The 26,762-nt window shown below is 46.5% G+C and overlaps 1 protein-coding gene across 4 annotated transcripts in view; it reads right to left on the bottom strand.

Annotated features, from left to right (window-relative positions):
* Positions 1-2,802: 2,802 nt before the first annotated feature.
* LOC119450832 (heat shock protein beta-6) overlaps positions 2,803-26,762 on the bottom strand; it is a 72,729-nt gene continuing 48,769 nt past the window's right edge. For 3 of the 4 annotated variants that reach the window (XM_049666268.1, XM_037714325.2, XM_049666269.1), the window contains exon 5: positions 2,803-2,957. In XM_049666268.1, coding sequence (XP_049522225.1) covers positions 2,915-2,957 — 43 coding nt within the window. In that variant the 3' untranslated portion in view covers positions 2,803-2,914. The remainder of the gene's footprint in view (positions 2,958-26,762) is intronic. The other variant, XM_049666270.1, reaches the window with a different exon arrangement.

The following is a 26,762-nucleotide window of genomic DNA, read 5'->3' as shown; positions in this document are numbered from 1 at the left end:
AGTGCCGGCGACGCTGGCGGAAATAATCATGCCGAACCACATCACCCCGACCGGGCAGGCCCTTCGCGTGGCGCAAGGCGTTAGTGAACAAAATAAACATTCTCAAAGTAAAATCCGTCAGAAAAATTGTAAAGTACGACTTGACCACAACCTACAGACGTGATAGCGTCGGATTGTAATTTGAATATATAAGAAAAAAGTCTGATAAGCAGCCAGGGATCTTTGACTGCTGTCGCGTTCCACTCTTAAAGCAGAAACATGAGCGTCCTCCAATTTTTTGTACCACCGCACCACGAGTATGCCATCCCCCTCCCCTGCCACCTGCGATCTAGCCTATACCTCCAGGCTCCACACCGGCCTCCAGCCCATCCTCGCCTAGAGACAGCGCGACCAACGCGACCTGGTCGACTATGTCCAGAAGTGCCTAGAAAAGTTCAGCGACACCCTGGAATGAACCTAACCTAACGGCACCTTTAAACATTATTTAAAGTTAAATTAAATTCCGGCCTTTTGCGTGCCAGAACCACGATGCGATTATGATGCACGTCGTAGTGGGGGACTCTTGAATAATTTTCACCGCCTGGGGTTCTTTAAAGTGTACACAAATCTGAGTGCACGAGCATCTGTGCATTCCGTTCCATCGAAATGCGGCCGCCGCGACCAGGTTCCAACCCGCGACCTCGAGCTCAGCAGCGCAACGCCACATCCACAAAGATTAAAATTAACTAACTTCTAATTGATCCCATTTTCCTCCCGGAGCTGCGCGATATCTGTCACAAACTATATTTTTAATCTGTCCGGATCTTTTAACAGCGGAGCTGTTTAAGCTCTTGGTTGCGCCGCGCAGTGCGAACAAAAACTGCTCCTGGCGATGACGTCACCGCGCGTTGCCCAGCAACCACCTCGCGGAGCGGCGTGTGCTTTGCCTCCTCTCTCGTGCCGTGCACATGTTGCCTTGACATAAGACGTTAAAGAGAGGAAAGGAAAGCATGCGCGCGGCACGCGCTATGCTCGGGAGAAAGAAAGTGAAAATGAGAGCGAGGGAGATAAATTGTAACAGCACCAACGAGGCAACGCGCAGAGCCGACGCCGCCCGCGTTTCCCCGCGTTCACACCGAACGCGCGGTGTCCGTGACTGCAGCAGGCGCCTCTGGCGGCGGCTCGGCAGGCTTCGACTAGCCACGCCCCGGCAAGTGTGGAGGCGCAGCTTGGCCGTGACGTCACCTCAGAGATAAAGCTCGGAACCGGCGCGACGGCGGCAGAACTCTCGTTGACTCTGTGGCGAGTACATGTACCCTTGACATAGGACGACCAAAGAAAATCCGGACACCCGAAGAAGAAGCCGCTCATCTTCAAGCGCGTCGCGCGGCCAAGCGAGAATCTGCGCGTTGGCGGCGAGCCCATTCGGAATACCGTGCCTAGCAGCACTTATTACCATTTCCTGGCAAAACTTAGCCAAGCCTAGTAATACATGGAATAATAAATAATAAATAAATTATGGGGTTTTACGTGCCAAAACCAGTTCTGATTATGAGGCACGCCGTAGTGGGGGACTCCGGAAATTTAGACCACCTGGGGTAATACATGGAAGAAGCTAGGTCAACCACCAGCTCCGCTGTTTACTCCAGCCTTGCATCACTAGTGCAAGCTGGCCACATTTTCTTTCTTTTTTTTTTTTAATGTTGGTGCTTTACACATATAGCACGTACTGAAGTCTCTTAGAGACCTTGCTGAGACGACGGTTCCATGCAAGACCACGATCAATCCAATCAGTCTAAGGCAATTTCACTGAAGATGTGTAAAACCATCTGGAACTCTCTAAATGCTTGTGGAAGCACAAAAGTTAAGATCCCACTTAGATTATACTATTGATCGCTGTACTAAGTCGAACGAACAATAGGACATGCAGAAGCGTTTGGAAGAGACCGTGTGTTGACATCGTGGTGGTTGTTGTCGTCGTCGTCGTCGTACTTCTTGAAACTCATGGAGGAAGGAAACAAAACAGGAGAGGCCCTGACGTCACTTTTTTGAAGCCGGAAGTGCAGCCATGTTGGTGTGCCACCTCTCTTTGCGCCTCCAATCAGGGTTTCTGCAGCTCGCCGGAGCGGATGGGCGCGAACTTCGAACTTGCATTGTTACGAGCGGCCGGAAGTGTGTGCTGCCGACGCGCGTCAAAACAAAGCTTACGACACTTCTGTAGCAGGTTTAGTGAAGCAGACGCGCTCCTGTGTTTTTCCGTGGCACGTTGAAGAAGACGACGAAGACCCGCGCCGTGATTGCTTGAGTGTATCTATTGCTGGCCGACACTCACACTCACAGACCCAAAACACAACTTCAAGCTTACACACCAAACCCCAAAGTCAGCTTTTCTCGCGAACAAAAGGTGCTGCGGGAAAGACACCGGCGGAAAAATTTTATCTCACTTTTCAGAGACCGAGAGCAGCAACGAAGCTTCAGGAGCGCGGTTGTCATGGCAACGTTGACATTTGGGGTACCCATCCCAGTGCTCCTTTGCGAAAAACAGCACGTGACTTCCGCCACACCTTCTCCAATACGCTCGTGCTGGCCAGGGCCTCTCCTGGGGTTTCCTTCCTCCATGTTGAAACTGTAGTATTGTGTAAATGAAATGATCAACAGTACATGCGAATAGGGAAAGCCTCAGCACGAGGCCTCAACCAATGTAGAGCACTCAAAGGTCTCCATGTACCTTGAACCCTGTGAACATCTGGCTCTTTTGCGCACTGCACGAAAGTAACAGAAACGCTGCGCTGACAAAAAAGAGAGGCACTTCGTTTTAATGAAGAATGTCGTTGCTGAAAAAAAAAAAAAAAAAAGAGCAACACCGTGCGCTGAAGAGACAAAGGAAATAGGAGACAGAACGTCAAGAGGCTTGAAAAGAAGCCCTGGCTGGCCGTTACTCCTCGGACTCCGTGTCGCTGCTCTTGCCTCCCGATGGCCTGCGAGGAAGCAGAACACGCGCAGGCGAGTTTGCGAGTGACCGGTAAGCACGTTTGCGAAGGAAGCCGACTAGTGATACTCCACGCAGGGAACTTCATTTTATATGTGTGCGTGTAGGGAGTTTGCGGAGAAAGTGGTGTCGTCTTGGCCAAAACGTGAGCGATGGAGGAAAACGCACAGGCCAACGCACAGGCACAAACAATTAGTACAGCGTTGTTTGCTGGGCCAGTTGGTGCATGGTGACAATGTGGGAGTTTTGCACCTGCTGGAACCCCCACATTGTCATCATGCACCAACTGGCCCAGCATGATGATGATGATGATGTATGTTATTTAATGGCGCAAGGGCCAGGTATGACCAAAGAGCGCCAGGCCAGTGTTCATGAGTTGACAATGGAGCAATGAATAGCGGAAGGTAGATGTGTTGTGGCTGTAAACGGGCCTAAAAACAATCGCTGTAAATTGCGTAAAATATATACGTAATAAAATTATGGCAATTGCCTAATGAGGTGCACTATGAACACGAAAAAACTAATTGCTAAATAATGACAATAACCGAAAATATATCAAAGATAAATCTTTTCAAAGAGCACTACTGCCTTCACAGACCCTTTGAAAACGCAAGGGCATGGAGGCGCGTGCTTAACTGGCCCAGCAATCCACACTACTAGAATGCAAGATATTCGAAAATTTTCGCAACCGTGAGAAAAACGAAGGAAGACAATGTTACAGCAAGGTAATTACTATCACCCCGTCGAACTCGTGAATTCCGTGTCGCTTTGAGTGGATGCAGTTCACTAAGTCTCATTCGGTATGATCGATGCTACATGTCGAAACATTCTTAATTCAGAACAGTGTTGACTGGCTGCTACAGAGTGCATTTAAATATGTGTTGACATTTGCTAAACTGTCACTGATGTCGTTTTTAAATTATTATAACAGACACAGCTTAAACGACGTTGGAGAACGACGCCGTATAACAATTATGCGAATATATATATTAGCACGAGTTTATTCAGCCATGGAAGAGGCGCCGGGGCACCGCCATTACCGCTAGTCAAGGACGGTAGCCACGCTTTTGCTTTCTGAACCTCGAACTGAAACTGGTGTCAAAAGCGTCTATCTCGCAAACTTTTATTTTGTTAATTGCATACATCACTGGTTACATGGAGGTTTCTTGACCCCCTTCAATGGAATAAATCTTTCAATACAATAAGTAACATTATCCCTGAACCTTTGCCATGAAAGCTCGACATCATCCAAGACAATAATAAAGTACAGGTCCAAGTAATCAATAATCGATTCATTATCTGCTTTAGCATAATCCCTAACCTGAATTTTTCTCTGGGTAGTCTGACATTATTCACAGCCATCGATGACGAAAAAGAAATCAAATTATGGTCGGAAATGCCTGTTTCAATTTCGACGGTTCCTTCACCGAAAACTTCTCTGAGGAATAAGAGGTCAAGAATATTCCCTCCCCGAGTACATACACTGACAACCTGCTGGAGACTGAAAGTTGACATGATATCAATGAGTAAGTCAGAGGAAAGACTGTGTCCATAACTCCAATTTTCCCATTCTATTTGTGGGAGATTAAAATCACCCGTAATTATTAAGCTTTTTCCTCTATATTTCAAGAGATCATATAATTTCTGCATAAATTGATCATCAGCATTTGATTATCAGCATTTTGATTACGAACACGTCGTCTGTTAGGAGCAGAAGGCGACGATCGAGAGATGTGAAGTTCGAGCGGTCATCCGCTCGCTACGGGCCCGGCTTCGCATGGCGAGTCTGGTGGATTAGATCTAAACGGCGGCTGCGGCTACGGAATGGTTAACCGCTTGCCGATTGGCTGCTCTCTCCCTCCCCTTCTCAAAAAAGGTTGCATACTGCCACTTTGTGACGTTGCAGCAACTAAACAGAACGCGTTTCGAACAAAGATCTCCGATCGCGCCCCATAGTTATAGAGTTGTAAAACTGGCATTGTGTTTAAGTGCTGCGATTTTCAACACTTGTAAAAAATAATTGACGGCTTTAATAAAAAAATGTGCTCCCAATAGTTGCAAGAACTTTTTTCTTTGAAATGCAACAAACCTCATCGAATTCGATGCAGTGGCTGCCGACCAATACGATTTCTTGTTTCCATGTGCTTAGATGTGAGCTCATAATGTTTAAGCTGCTCTTTAAAACATGAGGCATGGCATGAGGGAAAACATAGTTGTTTAACCAGGCAGTTAATAAAGTCTCTCGGGCGTCGGTCCCCAAGTTCGCCGATGAGAATGACGTTTCAATCGCATTATATCGGAAACATAAAAGATAAAGAGCGCGCATGTCAATGAATTAAGAAGTAAATTACTGGCAAAAGTCAAAGCTGCACGAGAAAGATTCTTCAGTCATAGCCTTGCTGATTTTATTTCAAGTGCTCTACAGAAGTTTTGGCGCTATTTAAGTCCGTCAAAAGAGGCATCACATAAAATAAAGATTAATAGTAAAATTACGTAAGACGCCCACATAATTGCTGAGCACTTTAATGATTACTTTGGGAGTGTATTCTCTGACCTAGATGAATGATGATGATGATGTATGGTGTTTTATTGCGCAAGGGCCAGTTATGGCCAAAGAGCGCCATGCCAGTGTTTGTGAGTGTGCTGTGGAGCGATGAATTCTGAGAAGTAGATGAAACGTGGCTGTAAAGGGGCCTAAAAATTATCGCTGTAAAGCGCGTAAAATATAAATGTACTAAAATCATGGCAATGACTAATGAGGTGTACTATGAAATGAAGAATGCGTTGAGAAAGAAGAATACTATATTTAAAATATTTAAGATGCAGTAATTGGCAGGAAGCACTACTGCCTAAACAGAGCCCTTGAACCACAAGGGCCTGGAGGCATGTGCTATAAAAAACTATCACAGCGGCATCCTCTAGAGAGAGGATGCGCTACGAACTGATTGGGCTATAACGTGTACCACAACATCGTTCAAGAAATCGAGGACTGCTTTGGCATTGAAAAGCGGTTCTTCACCAATAAACATCATGGGATGAAGAGGGATATTGTAGCGGTATGCTACAGGAAAATGTTTCCTTCTCTCGGTTTCGGCTTCCCGACACTCCACGAGTACATGGAGGACGGTCAGCTTCTCACCACATCTACCACAGGTTGGTGGTTCATCACCAGTAAGCAAAGACCTATTTGTATTGCATCTTTCGAATTGACCTATAGATGAATTCGAACGATGCAATACAAATAGGTCTTTCTTACGCGATATTATGATTTCCCGAGAAGTTGTTTTAGAAATGCTTCTTAATATCAACGTTAGGAAATCTGCAGGCCCTGATAAGCTTCCGAATGCGTTTTTACGAAGGCATGCAGAACAGATATGTGTATTCTTAACAGATTTTTTTTTTCAAATTATCCTTACATTTAGCAGAGTTACCATCAGACTGGCGTAAGGCAAGAGTTGTCCCAATTCATAAAAAGGGTGATCGCCTTACAGTGTCAAATTATCGTCCTGTTTCTATTACAAGCACATGCAGCAAACTGTTAGAGCACATTGTCGCAGGCTTTATTCGTCAGTATTTGACAGATCACAATGTCCTATCTCCACTACGGCATAGGTTCAGAGAGGGAATATCGACTTCAACTCAGCTTGTGCCAGTTGTTCATAAAATCTCTGAAGTACTTGACTCGTCCGGAACAAGTTGACATGCTACTTTTTTTTATTTTAGTAAAGCGTTCGATAAGGTACCCCACGGAAAATTTATCCACAAGCTTGAGTGTATTGGTCTTCCTTCAAGTATTATATCATGGATCCAGGCATATCTCCGACATAGGCAGCAGTTCGTAGAAATTAATAAATGTTCCTCAAGTGACCGTCAGGTAACTTCGGGCGTACCGCAAGGCAGCGTATTAGGACCCCTTTTATTTTTGATCTATATTAATGATATAATAGACTAAATCCCCGATGATGTGCATGTTAATTTATTAGCGGATGACTGTGTCATATTTAAAAATATAGCTTCACGAAACTATCACGCATGCTTGCAGAAGTCAGTTATTGCAATTTCCGATATCTGTAAACTTTGGGGCATGGAAATAAAAGTACATAAAACAGTCTTGCTGCGAGTAACACGGAAAAAGGAACCTAGTATATTTCTTATGTTCTAAACGACACAAAAATAAGTGATGTTGAAAAATACAAATACTTAGGCGTCACATTCACAAACAGATTCTCCTGGTCAGACCATATTTCGCTTACATGTCCAGCAGCTTTGCGCAAATTATGGTTCTTGAAACAGGGAAACTTAAAAAGGCACCGGTAAACACCAAAATTTTAGCATATAACACATTCGTGCGAACGAAACTTAAATACGCGGCGGTTGTATGGGATCCTCATACCAAAAATGACATCATGAGTTTGGAACGTGTACAAAGGAAGGCCGTTAGATTTATCTTTGGAAGATATAAAAGAGAGGATTCCCCGTCCTTATTATTGCTTAGAAATAAAATCTGTTCACTAGAACACAGGCGCAAAGTTAGTCGTCTCCAGTTTTTACATAGCATCATAAATGGAAAAATCGGGCTTCAATTTCCTCCTTATGTAACGCCTCTTAATGCTTGAACAACAAGCCAGAGACACTTTTCCCTTACGCCAATATTTGCTAAAACAAAATCTCACATGAATGGTTTTATCCGCGTACTATAAACGAATGGAATTGCCTCACTGTTGATGTACTACAATCGGGGAACTTCACAAATGAGTTAAAAAACTATTTGTCACATAAATTAATACAACCACAAGCAGTATTTGTAACTATTTTCTCCTTTTTTTATGCGAAATTTCCTGTATTTTGTTATGTTTAGTGCCCGATTGTTGTTTGGCACAGCTTTTTTTCATTCAAATATAAATTCAAATGTGCGGTTCTTTTTGTTGTAGTTATATACTGCGCTAAGGCAAGCATTTTGATGTTGTAACGTGGCTATGGGCTGCATCCTTTTCATGCACTGTGTAAATTTTACTATTTTTCTTGCATTGTCATTACCTTGTCAACTGTATTGCCTCTCCTGTATGGGCCAGTATGTTGGCCTGTAGTATGAATAAATACAAATAAAATGATTGACAGGAGCGTGTCATCATTTTGACGTCACCAAAAACGACAAACTCCCCGGACGCTTGTCGTCCGGGGAGTTCACCGATTGGCTGCTCTCTCCCTCTCGTTGTCGCAAATTTTGCATACGGCCACTTTGTGACGTTGCAGCAACTGATCTCCAATCGCGCCCACGTTCTTATGTTACAATTTTGTAAGGTGCACCCACTGATCGAGACATATGAAGCAGAGAAAATTTTTGTATAGTACGCCACTCCGAAATACACCACTAATTAGTGAGTACGACATTTCCAAATCCTTGTAAACATTCTAAGAACTTCACGTAACCTGAAAACTCATATCGAACTTGTCCGCTTTAGATGCTTCAACAGGTGCAGTTTGTTTTGTAGTGCAGGGCTACGCATTTGTAAACATTGTGCCTAATATTTTTAGGGACCAATATTCGTAAAACATTTCAGGCTCTAAATAAAAATTGTTGTCGATAGAAGACAACTTAGAGTCTTTGCTTGGTTTCTCTACTTTTCATAGTTGGACTCGGGTCAACCACTGAACATCGTAGGTCTCCTAGGAATGCATATCCAAAACAGATGGCAATCGTAGCTCATCTATTCATGCAGCCTTCTGTCCAGGATGCTTTAGAATATATTTATGCTAGCAAGGAAATGTTTTACTTCTGGCATACCTGAATCAGCCCTGTCCTTACATCCTGTAGCGGAGATATGCTTCCACGTCAAATTACGGGTTTAACTACCTATGTCCCAAATGAACATGCGGGCTGCTGTGGCGTGCTTGAGTATAGAGTGTACAGCGGCGTAGCCGGGAATGTGTTTTCGGGGAGAGGGGGCACCTATTTGGCTGGGGGAGGGGAAGGTCGGGTGTTGTCGAGTGTCGTTTTATGCCAGGTATCCCTGGTACCCAGAAATTTCGGTGTACACGCACTTTTATGTACTGTTCAAAGTGCGAAGTAAGCCTTTGCACCAGCGTAGGCTGCAACTGCTTTTTTTTTTTCGATTTCTATCAGAAACGGGTCAGCTCATTTTTGCATTTGCAGCGTCATATAGAGCCTTCAAATGAACATCTACATACCTGCCAAGTTCGGAGAAACTAAATCCGGGAGATCGTCCGGCCAAGGGGCGGAGGGAGGGGGGGGGGGGTCAGTCGGTAACAACTCCCCCCCCCCCCCCCGGTGGCGATATTTTCAAGTACTCCCAGATGAACTTCAGTACAAATTTATTTACATATATACAAATGACCACATGAACATCAGGGTCTCACTTTTGCAAGCATTTCGTTGTTGCTAATTTTCCCTTCAAAAATTCTTTAAAATTGAAATTCTCGGGTCTTACGTCCCACAACCACCATCTGATTGATTATGAGGCACGCCGTAGTGGGAACTCCGGATTAATTTGGACCACCTGGGGCGTGGACAAACACAAGGTATGCATGCAAGGAGAACGCCACCTCACCCCTTTCGTGATGCACAAAGCGCTCAATAACATGAAACATTCGCCATCAGCATCACCGACAATCACAGTCAATCACGCAAACACCACAGAAAGCTTGGCTTACACCGATTCCCACAGTGCGTGGGATCGGTATAATTTTTTTTCGATAGCAATTATATGGACACTCCAGGCACATTTCTGCCATCATCGTCACCGTCACCGTGATGTTCCACAAAAAGTGTAAGCACGATAACATCGTCAAAGCGCGCTGTATGCTGTGTATGCGAGTGAAAGCTTGCGAGGGTCAGCCGACGATCGCGGCTCAATCTCGCGCGCGCGAGGGAGGAAAGCGGGTAGGAAGCGCGCCATCTTCATTCGCACGCTATATAGGCACCGGGTGGAGGGGAAGGACGGAGGGGGGCGTTCTACTCCGGCGCCTGCTGCGTACGGCGCGGTATCTTGAAAGCGATCTGCGACGTGGACAAAGTGCACCGTGTGCTGGCAGCTTCGTATGCGCTGTGCTTTCGACGATTAGTTCGCGTTGAAGCGAGAGGCAGCACGAAGGTCAATTCCTTCGCTGCTGCAGCCGCGCTTCCTCACTACAGCGTCTTGACAGCGAGTTTCCGCGGTCATCGAGTGAGACGAGTTCATGGTTTTCTCTGCACGACACCGTGCTTGTTAATTTAGTAAGCGAATGTTGGCAGATTTATACGGCCGATGGAACTAATATCCTTCATTCGTATAGCTGTCTACTAATTTGCTATCGCAATCGATGCTTCAATTTTGGGCGAAACTGCGACTTTTTTCCTCATCGCTACCATTGAAGCACATCTACCATGCACTGCGACCTATCATATCATAGCGCATTGTCTAGTCAACGTCTTCCTTCCGTCCTAGTCCACTGGCGCTAAAAATATTTTCCAAGTTGGCGCACCAACATACCAAACATACCGCAAGGGTCATTCCACGCGAAACGTCCCGAACCCCAAATGTGACCAAAAGCGGTCGGCAATTTTTTTGGCATGCATATGCACTGTGTCTATTTGCCAAACGAACATGTGCTGTGTCACTTCACAGTTATAAATGCATCGTAAACGGCGAATGTTCGTCAGTTCACCATTTCTAATTTGGGGGACGGGGGGGGGGGGGGGGGAGGCTGAGGAGGTCAGGTAGGCAAACACGGCATAGATGTAAGCTTCTTTTAGTGGCAGATAGTGGCAAACTTCGGCTCATTTTGTCCCACGCGGAGGCACATTAATCACATGGCCATTTCTTCTGTGCTGCTTCCCATCAGAACTAAGACGGTGCTTGACCAGGCCCACAGGCACTTACAGCAGAATACAACCTGCAAACTGGATATTTCTTGACATTTATCTCCTATGCCACAGTTGGCGCGGAGCGTCGATGATTCAGGTGTTTCCATAACTGATAATCTAATTACCTGTGGTACTTACAAAACTATGAATCAGCGCCGTGCACTATCCGGCCCTGACGCCGACCTCAAAGCAGTCGCGGTTTACTTTCATTTCACACAAATATATTATCGTAAAACGTAGTTGGGGAGGCATCAACATTCAAACAGCGAAAACGGATACTTTACTACCATTTACAGTGCACAAAAAGCTTGAGCCCATATTTTGTGCACATAGAGTTCATGAGCACGGCAATATTTCAATTATGACACGCACCTATCTTGCAGTGAAGACACAGTTCGGATGTGCCTACTGGTGGATTGGTTGTGGATTTCAATTTATTTTTCTCGCCTCAAACACACCTTACTAAAATTAAAATGTCTGGATAACAAGCTGAACGGTTGGTGCGTATAATGTGCTATCACGTATTTTTATCTGGAGAGCCTTAATATTTAAGTCAGCACATTGTCAAAAAGTTACTTCTTGCCAAAGTCGGAGGTAATTTTCTATAAAAGTACTTGATTTCTGTGATAGGAATTTAGAGAATATTTGAATTGCGCGGCCGAATGTGCGTGATTGTTGTGGTGCGCGATGAACGAGGAAGAGCCGGTGCGTGGTGCGGAAGGGGCAGCCATGTCACCAGCCTGAGCTGCCTGGTCTGAGCTTTTGTTCCGAACGAGCCGAGCAGTTCATCTACCCAAGGCCGGTGTTCCTGGGTGAGCTGGGAGAGCGGGCCGGGCTGTCTCTGTACCTGGTCTGAGCCTTCGTGTCTAACGAGCCGAGCAGTCCCATCTACCCTAGGTCGGTGTTCCTGAGTGAGCTGGGAGAACAGGTCGGACTGTCCCTGTGCCTGATCCGGCCTGCTCCACTGCTGTACGAGCATATGACGCCGGCGTGTTCCGGTGCAGCCGAGTCTTTTGAACGGTCTACCCTGTGGTGGGCAGATGTCCCGACCCAGCTGTCACGCGAGTGGCTCGTCGTGTGCCGGGCCTCCACCCCGGCCTCTATCCCCTGCGCCACCTGCTGCTAGATTCATCACTGAGACTCCTCGTGCCGTGAGTGTGTGATACTGACACACAATTAGACATCATCCTACAGTGACGCTGTATGTAAGCGACAGACAACTAGAAAGTGAATTGTGTGTGTTATCGTGTACGTTGTCCTAGTCCCGTCCCAGTGTCAAGCCTCTCTGTGTTCATAGTGTCATCTCTGTGTATTTGAGGCCTCGGCCCACATCATCATCACAATTTTGGCGAGTCTGCCAGGATTATCAAACGCACAGGAGGGACGATGGAGATTGAGAGGTTGTAGGTCATATGGAAAGAGTTAGGCATGGCAGGAGCGGAGCTTAAGCGCTGGGTTGAGGCAGAAATCGCGAGGGAACGGGAACAGTGCACCCAACATCGCGAAGACGCGAAAGCGCAGGCAGAACAAGAGCGCCTACGATCGGAAGCGGAAGAACGAGTGCTAAAGCTCAAGATCGTAGCTCCAGGAAAAGGCTGCTGGCGCACAAGGCGCGTTGAGTGACCCAACTGCGGAACAGTCGGTTACCAGGGTGGATTCTGAGGTATATTCAGTCCACATAAGATGATCCCCCCGTTTAACGAAGCCCGGGATTATTTAGACGCCTACTTGCAACGCTTTGAGCGAGTGGCACCAATTCAATAGTGGTCCTGTTCAAAATGGGCACTCTCCCTCAGCTTTTGCCTGACAGGAGAAGCGTTGACGGTCATGGGACGGCTTGATTCGAATGCAGCCCTAGACTACGACCAGCTGAAGGCTACTCTCCTTCAGCGGTTTCGCTGCACCGCTGAGGGATACCGAGAAACGTTTCGAACTGCAAGGCCCGAAGATCACGAGACTGGCCTGCAGTATGCAGGAAGAATATCGGGCTACTTGGACCGCTGGCTTGAAGTGTCCCGCATTGAGAGGACCTTCGACTCGCTCAGGGACGCCATGATTGCTGAACAGTTTTTGAGATGTTCTGCGTCGCTGCGAGTGTTCCTGAAAGAAATTGTAAGAGCCTGGCAGCGCTGTCGAAGAATGTCGATTGTTTTATAGAGGCATAAAACCAGACTAATTTAGGTGGAGAGAAGCTCTCCAAGGAGTTCGCGTTAGACTCTGCTAGCAAGACTGCACCTCCAACGGCGGCGCCGCGGACAACTAATCGGTGTTTCCCTTGTGATAAAGCAGGACATCGAGCTTCGGAATGCTGGTCGCCGACTAAAGAGAAGCCTGAAGGTCACGGATGGTCTAGCACAAAGGAACAAGGAGGTGAAACCTCAAAGAAGAAAAATCAAGGACTAGCTTCGTGTATGGTGGCTCGGTCGCAAGCCGCAAAACCGACAGAAGAGGTTGGCGGATACGTCGTGCTTCAAGATGGAGAAATGGTCCCAATAGTCAACATGACGTTAATGGAACCAGGCCCCAAATGTGACGACTGAAATCTGCCAGTGAGAAGAAATTTCCTCCAATCACAACTGGTGTCTGTCTTACAAGACACTAGCATGCAGCAATACCGCGTGGCAGTGCGGCTCTCTTTGTACCTGAGGACAAAATGACAGGAACAATGAAAGCTCTGTGTTCTTGCTTGACCGCACGATTCACTACTTACCGGAAGCGATAGTATACTTAGACACTCCATTTTTTACAGGCGTCGCGCGAGTTAAATGTATGCGAGACCCCCTGTATGACGTGGTGCTGGGAAACATTAAGTGTGCCCGTTCACCGAATGACCCGGCCAGTTCATGGTCTCCACAGAAACATTATAGCGATAAGAAGAGTTACCCTGCCATGAGTACGTCATCCACCGCTCTGTCAGAGCTACGTGCCATAGAGGACCACACGTTGTCCAAAGCTAAAAACGCAGCCGCCTCCTCGAGACAAACAGAAGACGACGAAGAATCTGGTGCCGAGCTGGTAGCTCTGTCAAGGAAAACGAAGACACGGTCCCTTCCCACACTGCCTGTTCTGCAAACCGCAGTCACTCGAATAGAGCAATGCAAATTAAAAGCTTTGTAGAAAGACGATAGGTCTCTGAGGCGTTGCTTCGAAAAGGTCGGCAAGATGATAATGGCGGATGGCCACGCAAGTGAATATTACTTACATGATGGCATTTTATACAGGAAGCACAAGGTGTCAGGTGGGAAAATACTCGATCAGCTAGTGGTGCCAAAATATCTTAGGCGGACCGTGATGAAGTTAGAGCATGAACGAATCCTTACCGCTCACCACGGTGTGACGAGAGCGGTGGATCGAATCGTTGCTGAATTTTACTGGCCAGGGGTCCAGTCGGAGACTGAACGGTTAGTGAAATCGTGTGACGTCTGTCAACGAACGGTGCCACGCCATTCAGTCGGACCCGCCCCACTAACCGCACGAAGAGACAGTTATGCGACTAAAGGAGCTGTTACAGCAGCCTGTACTAAAGGCTCCAGACTTGAGCAAACACTTTTTGTTACGCAGGGACGCCTCTTCGAGAATTCTCGGGGCAGTTATTTCGCAAGAACACGACGGAAGTTTGCTCTCCATGTCCTACGTTAGACGGAAGTTTCTCCCGCGTGAAGCTGCCTACTCCACAATTGAGAGAGAGTGCCTCGCCATTGCCTGGGCGGTACAGAAGTTTCATGTGTACCTTTACGGTCACCCGTTCATCCTGCAGTTGTACCACCAACTACTGCAATACCTCAATTCCCCGAAGCATGTGAGCAGTCGCGTACTACGCTGGAGTTTACTCCTTATGGATTACGACTTCCCTGCGTAGAGGCTGTGTCAACGTAGGTGCAGTCTATAAGTCGAATAGCTACGGACCCGAATTAAACTGACGTGAATGTTTAAAGCGTGAAGTGAGTAACTTTCGATACTCCTGCGTGCTAGACCCCTTCTCGACTTCCTGAACTTGGGGGGAAATGTGACAGGACTTTTACTGTGTTTGAATTGCACGGCCAAATGTACGTGACTTGTGGTGCGCGGTGGGAGGAAGAGGAAGAGCCGGTGCCTGGCGCGGAAGGGGCAGCAATGTCACCAGCCTGAGCTGCCTGGGGCGCTATAACGTAAAATCATTCCAAACTGTTTTGGTTCCAAACTCCTGACGTCAAATTTACGTAACCACCGACGCAAGCATCGGGCGGTGGCCCGCAGCGTTGTCTGAACAACCCAATCAAACACTCTCCTCGTTTATAGGAGGTCACTTTTGTTCGCTTTCAAACCCAATAACATTGTCTAATCTCAGCGGTTTTTCTTATCTAATTGGGTGACAAGAGGTGAGGAGCACGCTCTAGTGGAGAGGGTTTCGATGGGGCCGAGCCAGGACAGTGAAAATAGATAACCGCATGAAGAGGGTGGTGCCGGCTTCTCCGATTGGTCCGCTTCGCCTTACTTAGCTTGCGGTGGCTGGTCGAAAATCGCGGCGGCGTGCAACGGAAGGATAATGCCGCTAAAACGGATCCTCAGCAAGGAAGAGTTGGCAGAGCGATGTCGTATGCATGCCGAAAGGGCTTGATAACGTTTTACTGCCACGCAGAAAGGTTTATTATGCGCAAATCAATACATGCTCACCGGCAGGTGCAAGTAGCGACGGCCTCAGCGATCGGCGGGCAGACATCTTCTATTCCTTTCGGAACGGGGCAGTCTGTGGCTACTCAGAAAAATTTTCAGTTTTGTTCGGCATATTAATGCATTTTTTTCGCGTACACGTCACTTTGACGTAGTCAGTTTTCGCGGTTTTGTGAGGTCGCGTGACAGACAGGCGAAGTAGGAGTAGCCAGAAAACATTGGACCAATAGCAGAGGGCTAATGGTGAAAAGGCGTCGAATCAGGAATAATTATTTTTCTTTTGTGCGGTTTATACATGCATAATCAGTGTGTACACGTTATATCAGAGGGGAGACATTCGCCTGTCTGTCACGTCGCGTGACAGACAGGCGAAGTTGGGAGGGGCACGAAAGTGTTTTGACCAATCGTGGATGCTGATTGCAGAAATTGGAATCAAAACAGTTTGGAAGCATTTTACGTTATAGCGCCCCTGGTCTAGGCTTTCGTCCCGAACGAGCCGAGCAGACCATCTACCCAAGGCCGGTGTTCCTGGCTGAGCTGGAAGAGCTGGCTGGTTTGTCCCTGTGCCTGATCCGGCCTGATCCACTGCTGTGCGAGCATATGACGCTGGCGTGTTCCGGTGCAGCCGAGTCTTCTGAACGGTCTACCGTGTGGTGGGCAGACGTCCCGACCCAGCTGTCACGCGAGGTGCCGCGCCTCCACCCCGGCCTCCATCCCCTGTGCCACCAGTTGCTAGATTCATCACTGCGACTCCTCGTGCCGTGGGTGGGTGATACAGACACGCAATTAGACGTCATCCTATAATATACAGTGACGCTGTATGTAAGCGACAGACAACTAGGAAATGAATTGTGTGTGTTATCGTGTATGTTGTCCTAGTCGTGTCCCTTGGTCATTAAAGTCTCTCTGTGTCCATTGTGCCATCTCTGTGTGTTCGAGGCCTGGGCCCACATCATCATCACAATTTCATACTTGAACCTTACCTTTAGCATAAAGTATAGCGTCGGGGAAAAATTGTGAAAAAGATATTGTGGCTGAAACGTTCACGTCTTGCAAAAAAAAAAAAATTCTGAAAACGCACAATTCTTTGCTTTTTTTTACTGGCACAATTAAACGCGGGAAATTCACGTAAGTGTTCACTTATGACATCACTTGAAAGAACCACGCCAGTAGCATAGTCTAAAATAAGATTTGTCATTATACCAAGTTTCACACTTCAATAAAAAAAATTACCAAACAACTCTTACTTCTTCGCCGAACTTTCAAAGAGCGCTTACGTCACATTTTTTTCCCCGAGAGAAATACTTTGGTGAAACCTCATTAACTCAATCACCAATAAGCTCAAGAGAATCGGCGATAGCCACTTTCGGGGTGTGGGACGTTTCGCGTGGAATAATGACCCAGCAGTGCTATCATACCAGTTGTCCGATTCTACTCAAAAAGCCATGCGGCGCGTTTCGTAGCCATCGCATGGGCTGTCGCATATTCTGCACCGTTTCTTTTAAGGCGAAAGCCTTACATGTCTTTGTTTCAAGGTCGCGTTGTGAGCTACAGAAATCCACGTGACCCAAGAAAGCCCAGAAGCGAACCGCATGTCCAGCCGTGTATAAGGATAATTATTAGCAAAGTTAGTTGATTGATTAGTGATTGGATTAAAGTGGGTGATGGTGGAGTAAGGCCGATTAAAGTGTATTAAGGAGGATTAGTGTGTATTAAGGTCGAGTAAGGTGGATTAATGTAGATTAAAGTGGATTAAGGAGGATTAAGGTGAACTACAGTAGGCTTTACAAAGCTTTCGCCTTCGCATCTCTTAGACGATAGCTAAGGACACGTGGGAATTTTTTTTTCTTTTCCACTCACGGTGGGACATTGTGCGGCGAGGCAAGCCGAGGGGTGAGCTTCCCCGCTCCGCTAGTGCGTATCGCACGAGCAGACGAGAGAAACACGTAATTGGAGGATATAAGTAGTAGAGAATATTTAAGAGTAGTGTGGTAGAAAATAAAAAGAAAAGAACGCGAATAGCGGCTAGCGAAATGCGGCGAGAGGAGAATTGGAGGGAACGGGGCGACGATCGAGTTGTCGCTGTACCCCGTGAGGTTGTGCGGGCAGTTTCCATTGAACCTTTGTTGGCGAGAATCGAACCTTTGTTCTTCGAGTCGCAGGCGGAGCAACTGCGAGCGCAGAGGAAACCTCTCTGGGACTAGGTGCGTACACGCTGTTCCTCCCGTCCGTGGACCCCTTTGGGTATCGCTCGGACTAGAGCTCGTCTACGGTGTTGTGGGAATACGTGATGACGTTTGGTTGCCTACATTTATTTATGCCCTATCACTGAAGACGAGGATATCGTCGATGTACGCGAAGCAGCACGTCAAACCACGAAGAACTTGGTCCACGAACCGTTGAAAGGTTTGTGCGGCGTTTCGTAGACCAAACGGCATACGTATGTATTCAAACATACCAAAAGGTGTTATTATGGCAGTCTTGGGTACGTCGCAAGGCTCAACAGGTATTTGGTGGTATGCCTTCACTAAGTCGATCTTGCTGAATACGGTGCAACCGTGCAGCAATGCCGTGAAGTCCTGGATGTGTGGTATCGGGTAGCGGTCCGGTACCGTCACTTTGTTGATGGCGCGATAGTCACCGCACGGTCTCCAGTCACCTGATGACTTGGGGACCACGTGTAGCGGTGATGACCAGGCACCAGAAGAGGGGCGGACGTATCCGAGCTCAAGCATATGCTCGAATTTTTGCCTTGCGATCTTGTAACGGTCAGGAGCGAGACGACGAGCACGTGCAAACACCGGCGCTCCTACTGTCACAATGTGGTGAGTGACATGGTGGCGTACCGGGTCTTCAAGAGATGAAGCACGGAAGAGATCGGTAAAGTCTTCCAGAAGTGTAGACCACGGCGGAGAGACTTTGGCATGAGCTTGCACGAGACGCAAAGGTGGTAAACTTGATGTCACGCCTTGAACTGTTAGGTTGGTCTCAGAATCCAGGAGACAGCTATGTCGTAGGTCTACCACAAGCTTAAAATGCCAAAGAAAATCTGCACCGATGATTGGTACACGCACGTCAGCGACTAAGAAAATCCATCGAAACGTGCGTCCCAAGCCAATGTCAAACGTAACGGACCTGTGTCCGAAGGTCCTTACGGTTGAACCATTGACAGCAGTGACAGGCGGCGTGGTCTGACGTCGTCGGCGGTCCTCCAGCGTAGGAGGAACGACACGCACTTCGGCACCTGTGTCGATGAGGTACCGGACTTTCGTGACGCGATCAGTGACGTGGAATAGGCGGCTGTTTGTCGGGCCTGAAACACTGGCCGCCGTCAGTGCGTGGCCCGTGCGTTTCCCGCAAAGTGGCATGGCTGATTGCACTGACGAGCGCGTGCTCCGTATCGGCGGTGGTACCAGCAGATGCTGCGAGGCAGACTTGGTGATCTGTCGCTGCTTTGGTGTCGCTGTCATGACGCACTGCCTCGGTGGTCTGCTTTGAGCGAGCTGAGTTCAGCGGCCAGATGGTCCACTTTGCGGTTGAGCTCCTCGTTAGCTCGAAGGCGACGGTCCAATCGGTCGTTGCAGACCGGCGCAAAGAGCGAAGAGTCACGTTGTCTCTCGATTCCAGATATGGCCGGGGTGCCGACATCGATAATTTTGTCGGCCATCTGTGCCAGTGAGTCGAAGGTTTCTGTGGAGGACACGCTCAAGATCATCTGCACATGCTGTGGCAGTCGCTGTAGCAAGAGCTCCCGTAGAATGGATGCGTCCAATACAGCAGACTGGTCCCCAATCAGATGCCGCATGCGACACAGAAGCTCCGTGGGCTTTCGGTCACCGAGCTCCTCCGCGGTGAGTAGCTGCTGCATCCTACGCTGTTCCGACTCGGTTGTCCGGCGTATAAGCTCTGTTTTAAGAGTGTCGTAGGATGTGTCAGGAGGCGGAGAGCTCAGAATGTCCCTTACGATGGCGATGACAGCAGGTGGTAAAGCACCGATGACGCAGTCGTACCTTGCTGTTTGCGATGTTACTCGATGTAGTCGGAAGAGAGGCTCGACGCTCAGAAACCAGAGTTCTGAGTCCGACTGCCAAAACTCCGGTAGCTTGAGAGTAGCGACGACAGGTTCGGGTACCGTGGGATTCGTTGTGACGTCGCTGTTGGGTGTGTTGTCCATGATCAGCCGGAATGAACAAGGCTGAAAGTGTTTACCGTGGACACTCGGTGCGGTGGCGAAGGAACGAGCGGGTGGCGCGTTGGCGTCGGAAGTTCAGGGTCACCACTTGTGGGTATACGTGATGGCGTTTGGTTGCCCACATTTATTTATGCACTTTCACAGACGCTGTTGCTCTTGCCGCCGTTCTTGCCGTCTTGTCGCCGTTCTACTCTCGCGCTCAGCTCGAACGTGCGGAGCAGCCGAGGCGCAACATTGCCGTCGTCGTCGAGACGCTGACGGCACGCCACAGTGTCTTTCACCACTGCGACGCGTACCTCGCGGTACTCATTTCGGTACGCTAAAACGAAGAGCATCCTGAAAGCCTAGTGCTCATGCCTATTGCGCCAAATGATGAAGATGGCCCTACACCCTCGCGACCAGGCGCTCGGGCCACCGTGAGCACAGTTTTCAACTAAGATTACTAGAGTGAACACGCGCGGCCATTGTTTAACTACCGTGTCGGTTAGTGCAGTCGACTTCCGTTACTTCCGAGTCCGGATGATTCGATTTTTCGGTTAGTTCGATTCGGACCGAAAGTCCCGGCTGGCGCCCGTGCATTTTTATGGGTTCAAACTTTCGTCATTTCGAATCGTAAAAGTGGCTTCGCCGGATAATTCGAACTTGACCAGTCAGCACGCACGCGCCTGACCTCTATGGTGACCCCATTAGCGACCCCTGTGTAGTGACAGCGCCTGTCTCCGCTGAGCTTAGGGGACAGAATGCGTTGAACACAAGTCATCTCACGTCGAAAACGCCTATTTCCGGCCTGCACTAGGAAGATTTTCAAGTAATAACCGTAGCTCACAATGTATGATTACGCTATTCACTCAATTGTAACGCGCACTTTTTGTTTTCAGTAAGATTGCGTCGGAATCGCCTGCGCGGTGCAATCGGTTACAAAACTATAACCGCCTTCGCTGCGTTTAATTAAGGTGACAGCCTTATGTCTCATCGTTCAGTCGACCTTCAACGTCCTTGAGCGAAAACCGTATCGTCGAAGCGAAATCGTTCACGACGACGACTCGGTGTAGTAATTCACTTACTACACCGACCCGGCATCGTGGCTTACATATACGCAAACGCTCACGCAACAATTCTGATGACGCGCAGGTCAAGCAAGCAACGCTCAAACAATTTTGATGGTACGTGGGTCGCCGTCGTCATCGTGTTAAGATAGAGTTAATTCAGGCACTCGAACCCGCGACCTTCAGTGGTAGTCGAATCCTCGAGCATATGTGGGAGTCGGACCCATGACCTTTGGTGGTAAGGGGAAGTTAATTAAGGCACAGTCAATTAATATAGAGTTAATTAAAGCATTCAAACTCTAGACCTTTGGTGGGAGTCGCACCCTCGACGTTTGGCGGGATTTGAAACCACATTTGGTGTTAATTATGGCGAGCTTAATTAAGGCACGGTTAATCAAGGTAGCGTCAATTAAGGCAGTCGCACCCGCGACCTTTGGTCGGAAAAAAACAAGCAATAAGAAGTAACAACGCACTCGAATGTCCAGTAATTTAATGAATGTCTCTTGAGCGCGCAGGCTTTCGCCTTCACCCTCTTTGGCGTATGCTAAACTGACTCAATTTTTGCGATCAATTATATAGACACTCGAGGCGCATTTCTGCCGTCGTCGTCGCCGTGAGGTTCTGTCTGAAGTACACGGGCGATCAAACTGTCGCCGCGCGTCGTAAGCTGTATGTGCGAGTGAAAGCGTGCGAGGGTGAGCCGGCGATCGCGGCTCTTATCTCGCGCACGTAAAGGCGGGATGCGGGAAGGAAGCGCGCCGTCTTCCAGTCGCGCGCAACGCTTCGGGGGGAGGCGAGTTTCCGCGGTCATCGAGTGAGATGCGTTCATGTTTGCTTGTGCGCGCGTGACAGAATGCTTGTTAATCGAGTTCGTATGCCTCTGTTTACAAGTTTATACGGCCGATAAAACTACTATGCATAGCTGTCCACTAGTTTGCTATCGCAATCGACGCTTCGCCTCTCGGGCGAAACTGCGACTTTATTTATGCTTTACCGCATAGCGCAGTTGTATTGAGGCAAGGCTGATTTTATTACCATGCGGCGAAGCTGACTTTAGAAAACCGGCCGCCATTGTGGAACGCATATGAGAACCTTGCTTACTTTTCTTGCTAAAAATCAGGTGCGCGATAAATTTCTACTTTGTTTAGGAGATTTAATGGCATTTCTACGTTAGCTTTTTACTTCGGACACATAAAAAGTGGCCGCGCGTTTTATTAGGAGGCGTGTAATTAGCTCAAATTACGTTAGAAAAACAGGCTCTTAATAAAAATTAACGCTGGGGATGACTTGCTAGTGCTTAGCCTAGCCCAAATACATGGCCAATCGATAGTCTATCAATAGCTAATCGATCAATAATCAATTTCGGAAAATGCTGGGGATGACTTGGTTGTGGTTAGCTGAGCACAAAAGCCAGGACTAGCTAGGTGCTCATCAGCTCCACTGTCTCTTTACCATTGCGCATCCAGTGCAAGCTACACTAAATTCTTTTTGCTCTTTCTATTAAATGCAACAAAGTTCACAAAATTTGGTACAGTGGTTGTCGAAAATACGATTTACAATACCCTGAGCTCAAGCTTCCTGTAAATTACCTGGGTAAAAAAAAAACGTTCAAGTTCTAATTCTTCTTTCTTTTTAGGAAAACGCCCTTCATTTCCGCGCACAAGAAAATTTATACCGACACCATCGACGATGATTGCCAATGTAACAAATATCTCACACGAACAAACGAGGAGCGAGCATATACAGTGAGAGAGAGCATCCAAGTGAGAGAGAGAGTGCGAGAGAATTAACGTTTTCCTTGCCGAGTCTGACCTCCACCACGAAAACAGCCAAGAGAGACAAATAAAGCTATTAGCTTTAAAACATATACCATAAGCCACTCTTGATGTGGACTGGCTGTTACAACTTTCACGACTGGACTATGTTACCGCTTTCTATAGGATTGTTTTACTTATTGCATCACAGTGACAATTAAATTATGTTCACTGCAATACTAATTGATGTCTTCCAGCTTAACTGCTTTTGAAATGTCCTTCGTGGGCCTTAAATTTATACAGGGGAGCACTTCATTGCATATTCGACAGGGTCGGTGTGGTAGCACATTTCCCTCCTCCATTACATGCCCAAGTTGGAATATGGGCATATTAAACTTCAGCTGCTTTTGCTTCCTGTTCACCTAATATAATTTTACGTTGTTCCTTGCTGCAAGAACTTTTTAGTATTCGAGAGCTGTTTTCGCAAATGTGAAAAATCCTTCATATTTTCAACATAAAATGTACATGAGCTTTAAATAACATGCGTTGCAAGAAATTTTTTGCCCAGATTTTACTTCTGTTAGCTTTTTCAATGTTGGTCGTACACTTGTTCTGTTAAAACAAATCTTTTTTTGCAATGTTTTATCGTCCCTGCAACTTTATTGTCCTTTGATACAACACCTATAAGGCTTTGTGTCGAAGGACATTATAGTCTTTTTCCAGCAGGCCTAGGCCGGGCCTGGTCATGCAGGTGGGAGCTCAAGCTAGGCCTGGAGCCACGAGCCCAGGCTAGGCACGGGCTTCAGTAGGCAGGTCCGGGTCGTGTCGGGCTCAAAATTAGGCCCATGCAGTGCTCCCCTGTGCCGCACCATCCACTGATTTCACATTCACTGGTGGCTGTCCGTCTATTCAGTGAAAAGTCATGCTGCAATTTGAAACCTTGGATCTGAGATTACCACGCATTGCCAACCAATGGATGGCAATCTTCACCCCACCTATGTGAAGTCACTTCACAAATGCAAGAGTAGATAAGCTGTTCCAGCAGTGACCACTGTCTTTTTCAGTTTTGTGAACAAGGTTCGGTCGTACTCGTCAGTGACAAGATTTATAATTCCTGTACTAAAAATTTTACTGTTCATGCAGTAGCATTAACAGTCGAATGTCTCTTCATCGTCAATTCAGTGCTCTTCTACCTTCAAATGTGGTAGCATGTCAGCAAATCATTAAAATTCTAAATATGACTGTAAACATACCACAGATTGAATAATTCACCACAGTATAAAAAAATGACCACACAGGTTAACTTGGCAACAGCACAAGCTGCACTTTATTGGGCAAGGCATATGTGGCTTTGCAGCACACACATACACATGGTACAAAAGAAAGGAACTGACAAAGCAGAACGTGCTCCACTTTACTAATTTGTCAGAGGACTGTGGGAGCAGAGTGTCATGGCAGCTTGCACTAGGCACCATAGCACACTCTAAATCATGTTTCATTGCTACCCATGCAAAGAGGAAAAGACTATGCACAAACACAGCTATGGTCCCACCAATGAGCTCCATAAGAAACATGCGCCCACCAAAAATGAAAACATCACCACACCAAGCAATATAGTACTGTCACGAGTGACTGTGTACGGGGTCTTTCAATAAATTATCAGATGTACGAATATAAGTATGACAAGCCAGTGGTAAAAATAAATCACTTCTGTAGCAACTTTTATCCAAAGGTTAGGGTCTGGTAGCTCTCACCACATATACCATTCTTACCCTTCTCAAGAAATGACAAGTTTACCAAATCCCTCAACTCTAGCTGCAAGTGCCACTGGGGAACTGTTACACTAATCTTCTTGTTTCAATGAGGCCTGCTTTTCTTTATAACAGCTAATTTCCAATGCACTACAGCAACCCAGAGAATAAGAAACCAATTTTCACAATATTAACCTATTTACTGAAATAAGAAGCCAATTTGTGTCTCCAAGCAGTAAGCTTGTTAAGTTTACAATATCAGAAGTGGTACAGAATGTCAACTCGTAATCATGCGACATTTTACAAGCCATCACAGATCCATGTCAGAATTGAAACAAGTCTTGCCTCAGTTGTTCAGCCAAGTAGCATAATTGCATTTGCTTACACAAAGAGAAAATGTCACTGAATCAGACAGGTTTACAGACAGCACTGTGGACAACTCCCAAATCGTATCTACAGCGCACAGGATTGTGAAAGGGCCATTCTTAGTAAATGTGAGCTCACATTAAATTTAATACACACTCAACAAGGAGTACCAGATCAGAGAGGCCAATCCTATAATGCCTGTAAGGCAGCACATTTATTCATTTGAAATTTCTGCATGATTTGCATGGCGATTGATTATGAACAACAACTTTAGATCAGCCTTTTCTATTGTATGCATAAAACTGAAACTATTGCACAGTACACAACTATAAAATCTCAGAAACGCTAGTAGTGTACTATCACTTCATTGTGATTTTGAGAAGAGATTGTTGGTAATGCAGCAGGTACCACATTATCATAAATATCATCGATCGGTTCAGCCCAACTGCTTTTCAACTTAATCCAAATAAACAGTTAAAGGTAAAATGTGGCAAAGTATTTCTAGTTGCCTAATAAAGTGTTCCGTACAACAATCTGTGCTCCTATATGTCAAATTTTTTCAAACATCTACGGCATCAAGCCTTCAAACTATAACTAGAGACAGTTGAAGGCACATTTTTAAAATTTTGATATCACTGCAAGAACTATACTATTACCAAATCTAATGATGTTGCACATCTGCATTCCACACATGAGGGGCCAGGCACCCTTTCTTGTATTTTAGCAAAAGAAGAACACAGTATAATAACTAGCCACACTGATGACACAATAAAATATACTAAAACCTACCAACTATAAAAGACATTCATAGTTAACATGCATTGCAGCAACTCTGTGTGTGCCATTCTTAACACGCCCTCTCACACAGGAAAAAAAGGTCACAAAATAAGATCGTCATGGTAATGCCAAGATAAAATAAAAAATGGGACTCGATAAAAGAGCTGGAGAGCCTTTAAATAAAATGCACACTTGGGATGTGACATTTCCTCAACAGACACCAAACACCACACTTGCATTTGTTCACATTGCACCCAGCACAACCATTGTCTACAACCTCGCCGGTTCAGACATATACACCTATGCCACCATAAAAATAAGTACTCTATGGAAGCGAGCAGATGCAAAAGCCACAGCTGTCGATGCATAGCTACAATTCGTAGGATGGCACTTGCCAGTGCGGCACACAGTGATGCCTCAACACGTGGAGCTTCAAGCTCGCTCAATGAAAAGGCACTGTACTTGGCACATGAAATACCTTACAGTATATGCAAGAGCAACTGTTAAACAACACAATAAAAAATACTTGTCCATAAATGTTAAACACCACAGCTTGTGCCTACAGTGGCATGCATGCAAAACAAAAAAGACGATTCATTTGACTAAGACAGCAAAATTTTGTCCATATATGTATAAGCCGCATGCATTGTACCCACAGGGGTCTAATTAAATAGCAGTTGTTAACTGCTCCCTAAAATTGCTGCCAGAGCAATCAGATTTTGTATCAGAAGCAGACGTAAGGCACTCAATGGCAAGACTTGCCTATCCATGTCAGAATTGGTCACCTCTTGATACAATATGTTACTGATGACCAAATAGTTTCCCATGCACTATGCCAAATACGCTAAAATTTGCTTTGAGTACAGCCAAGTACAGCTCGTTTTCATTAAGTGTGAGTGAAGCTGCACATGCAAAACAGGCAAAGCAGCACAGCTGCACTGCCATTGCACTTTGGTTGCCAGGCACTATAATATTTCAATAAAGCACTGTCAAAATAGAGTACTCTAATGAAACAACATAAAGTACTATGACAAAGCCGGAGCTAAACCCATGAAATTGCACGTCTTTTACTGAAGATTCTTCTTTTTCCCCACATAAGCTACAAGATAAGACTTCCCAAATAAAAAAAAGTAACCTTCTGCTTTCTTTTCCATCACGTAACTCTCAAACATGAAAAAAAAAGCACGCCTGGTCAAAGAGTACTATACTACGCACAGAAATATCGAAGGAGCATACTAAAAAAAATCTTTCTGTGTATAGCTGCACATTGAAAGGCTTTGGAAGTTGCCAGAAAATCACTTTGTGACAAATTCATGCCAGCTACAGACAGCTTGCCATGAGAACATCACAGACAGCATGCTAGAGTCCAAATCAGAGCTTGCACTGTGCCATTG

The sequence above is a fragment of the Dermacentor silvarum genome, chromosome 4 (assembly GCF_013339745.2).
Source record: "Dermacentor silvarum isolate Dsil-2018 chromosome 4, BIME_Dsil_1.4, whole genome shotgun sequence".
In the NCBI taxonomy this organism is placed as follows: Eukaryota; Metazoa; Arthropoda; class Arachnida; order Ixodida; family Ixodidae; genus Dermacentor; species Dermacentor silvarum.
This window is presented reverse-complemented; position numbering and strand designations above follow the sequence as displayed.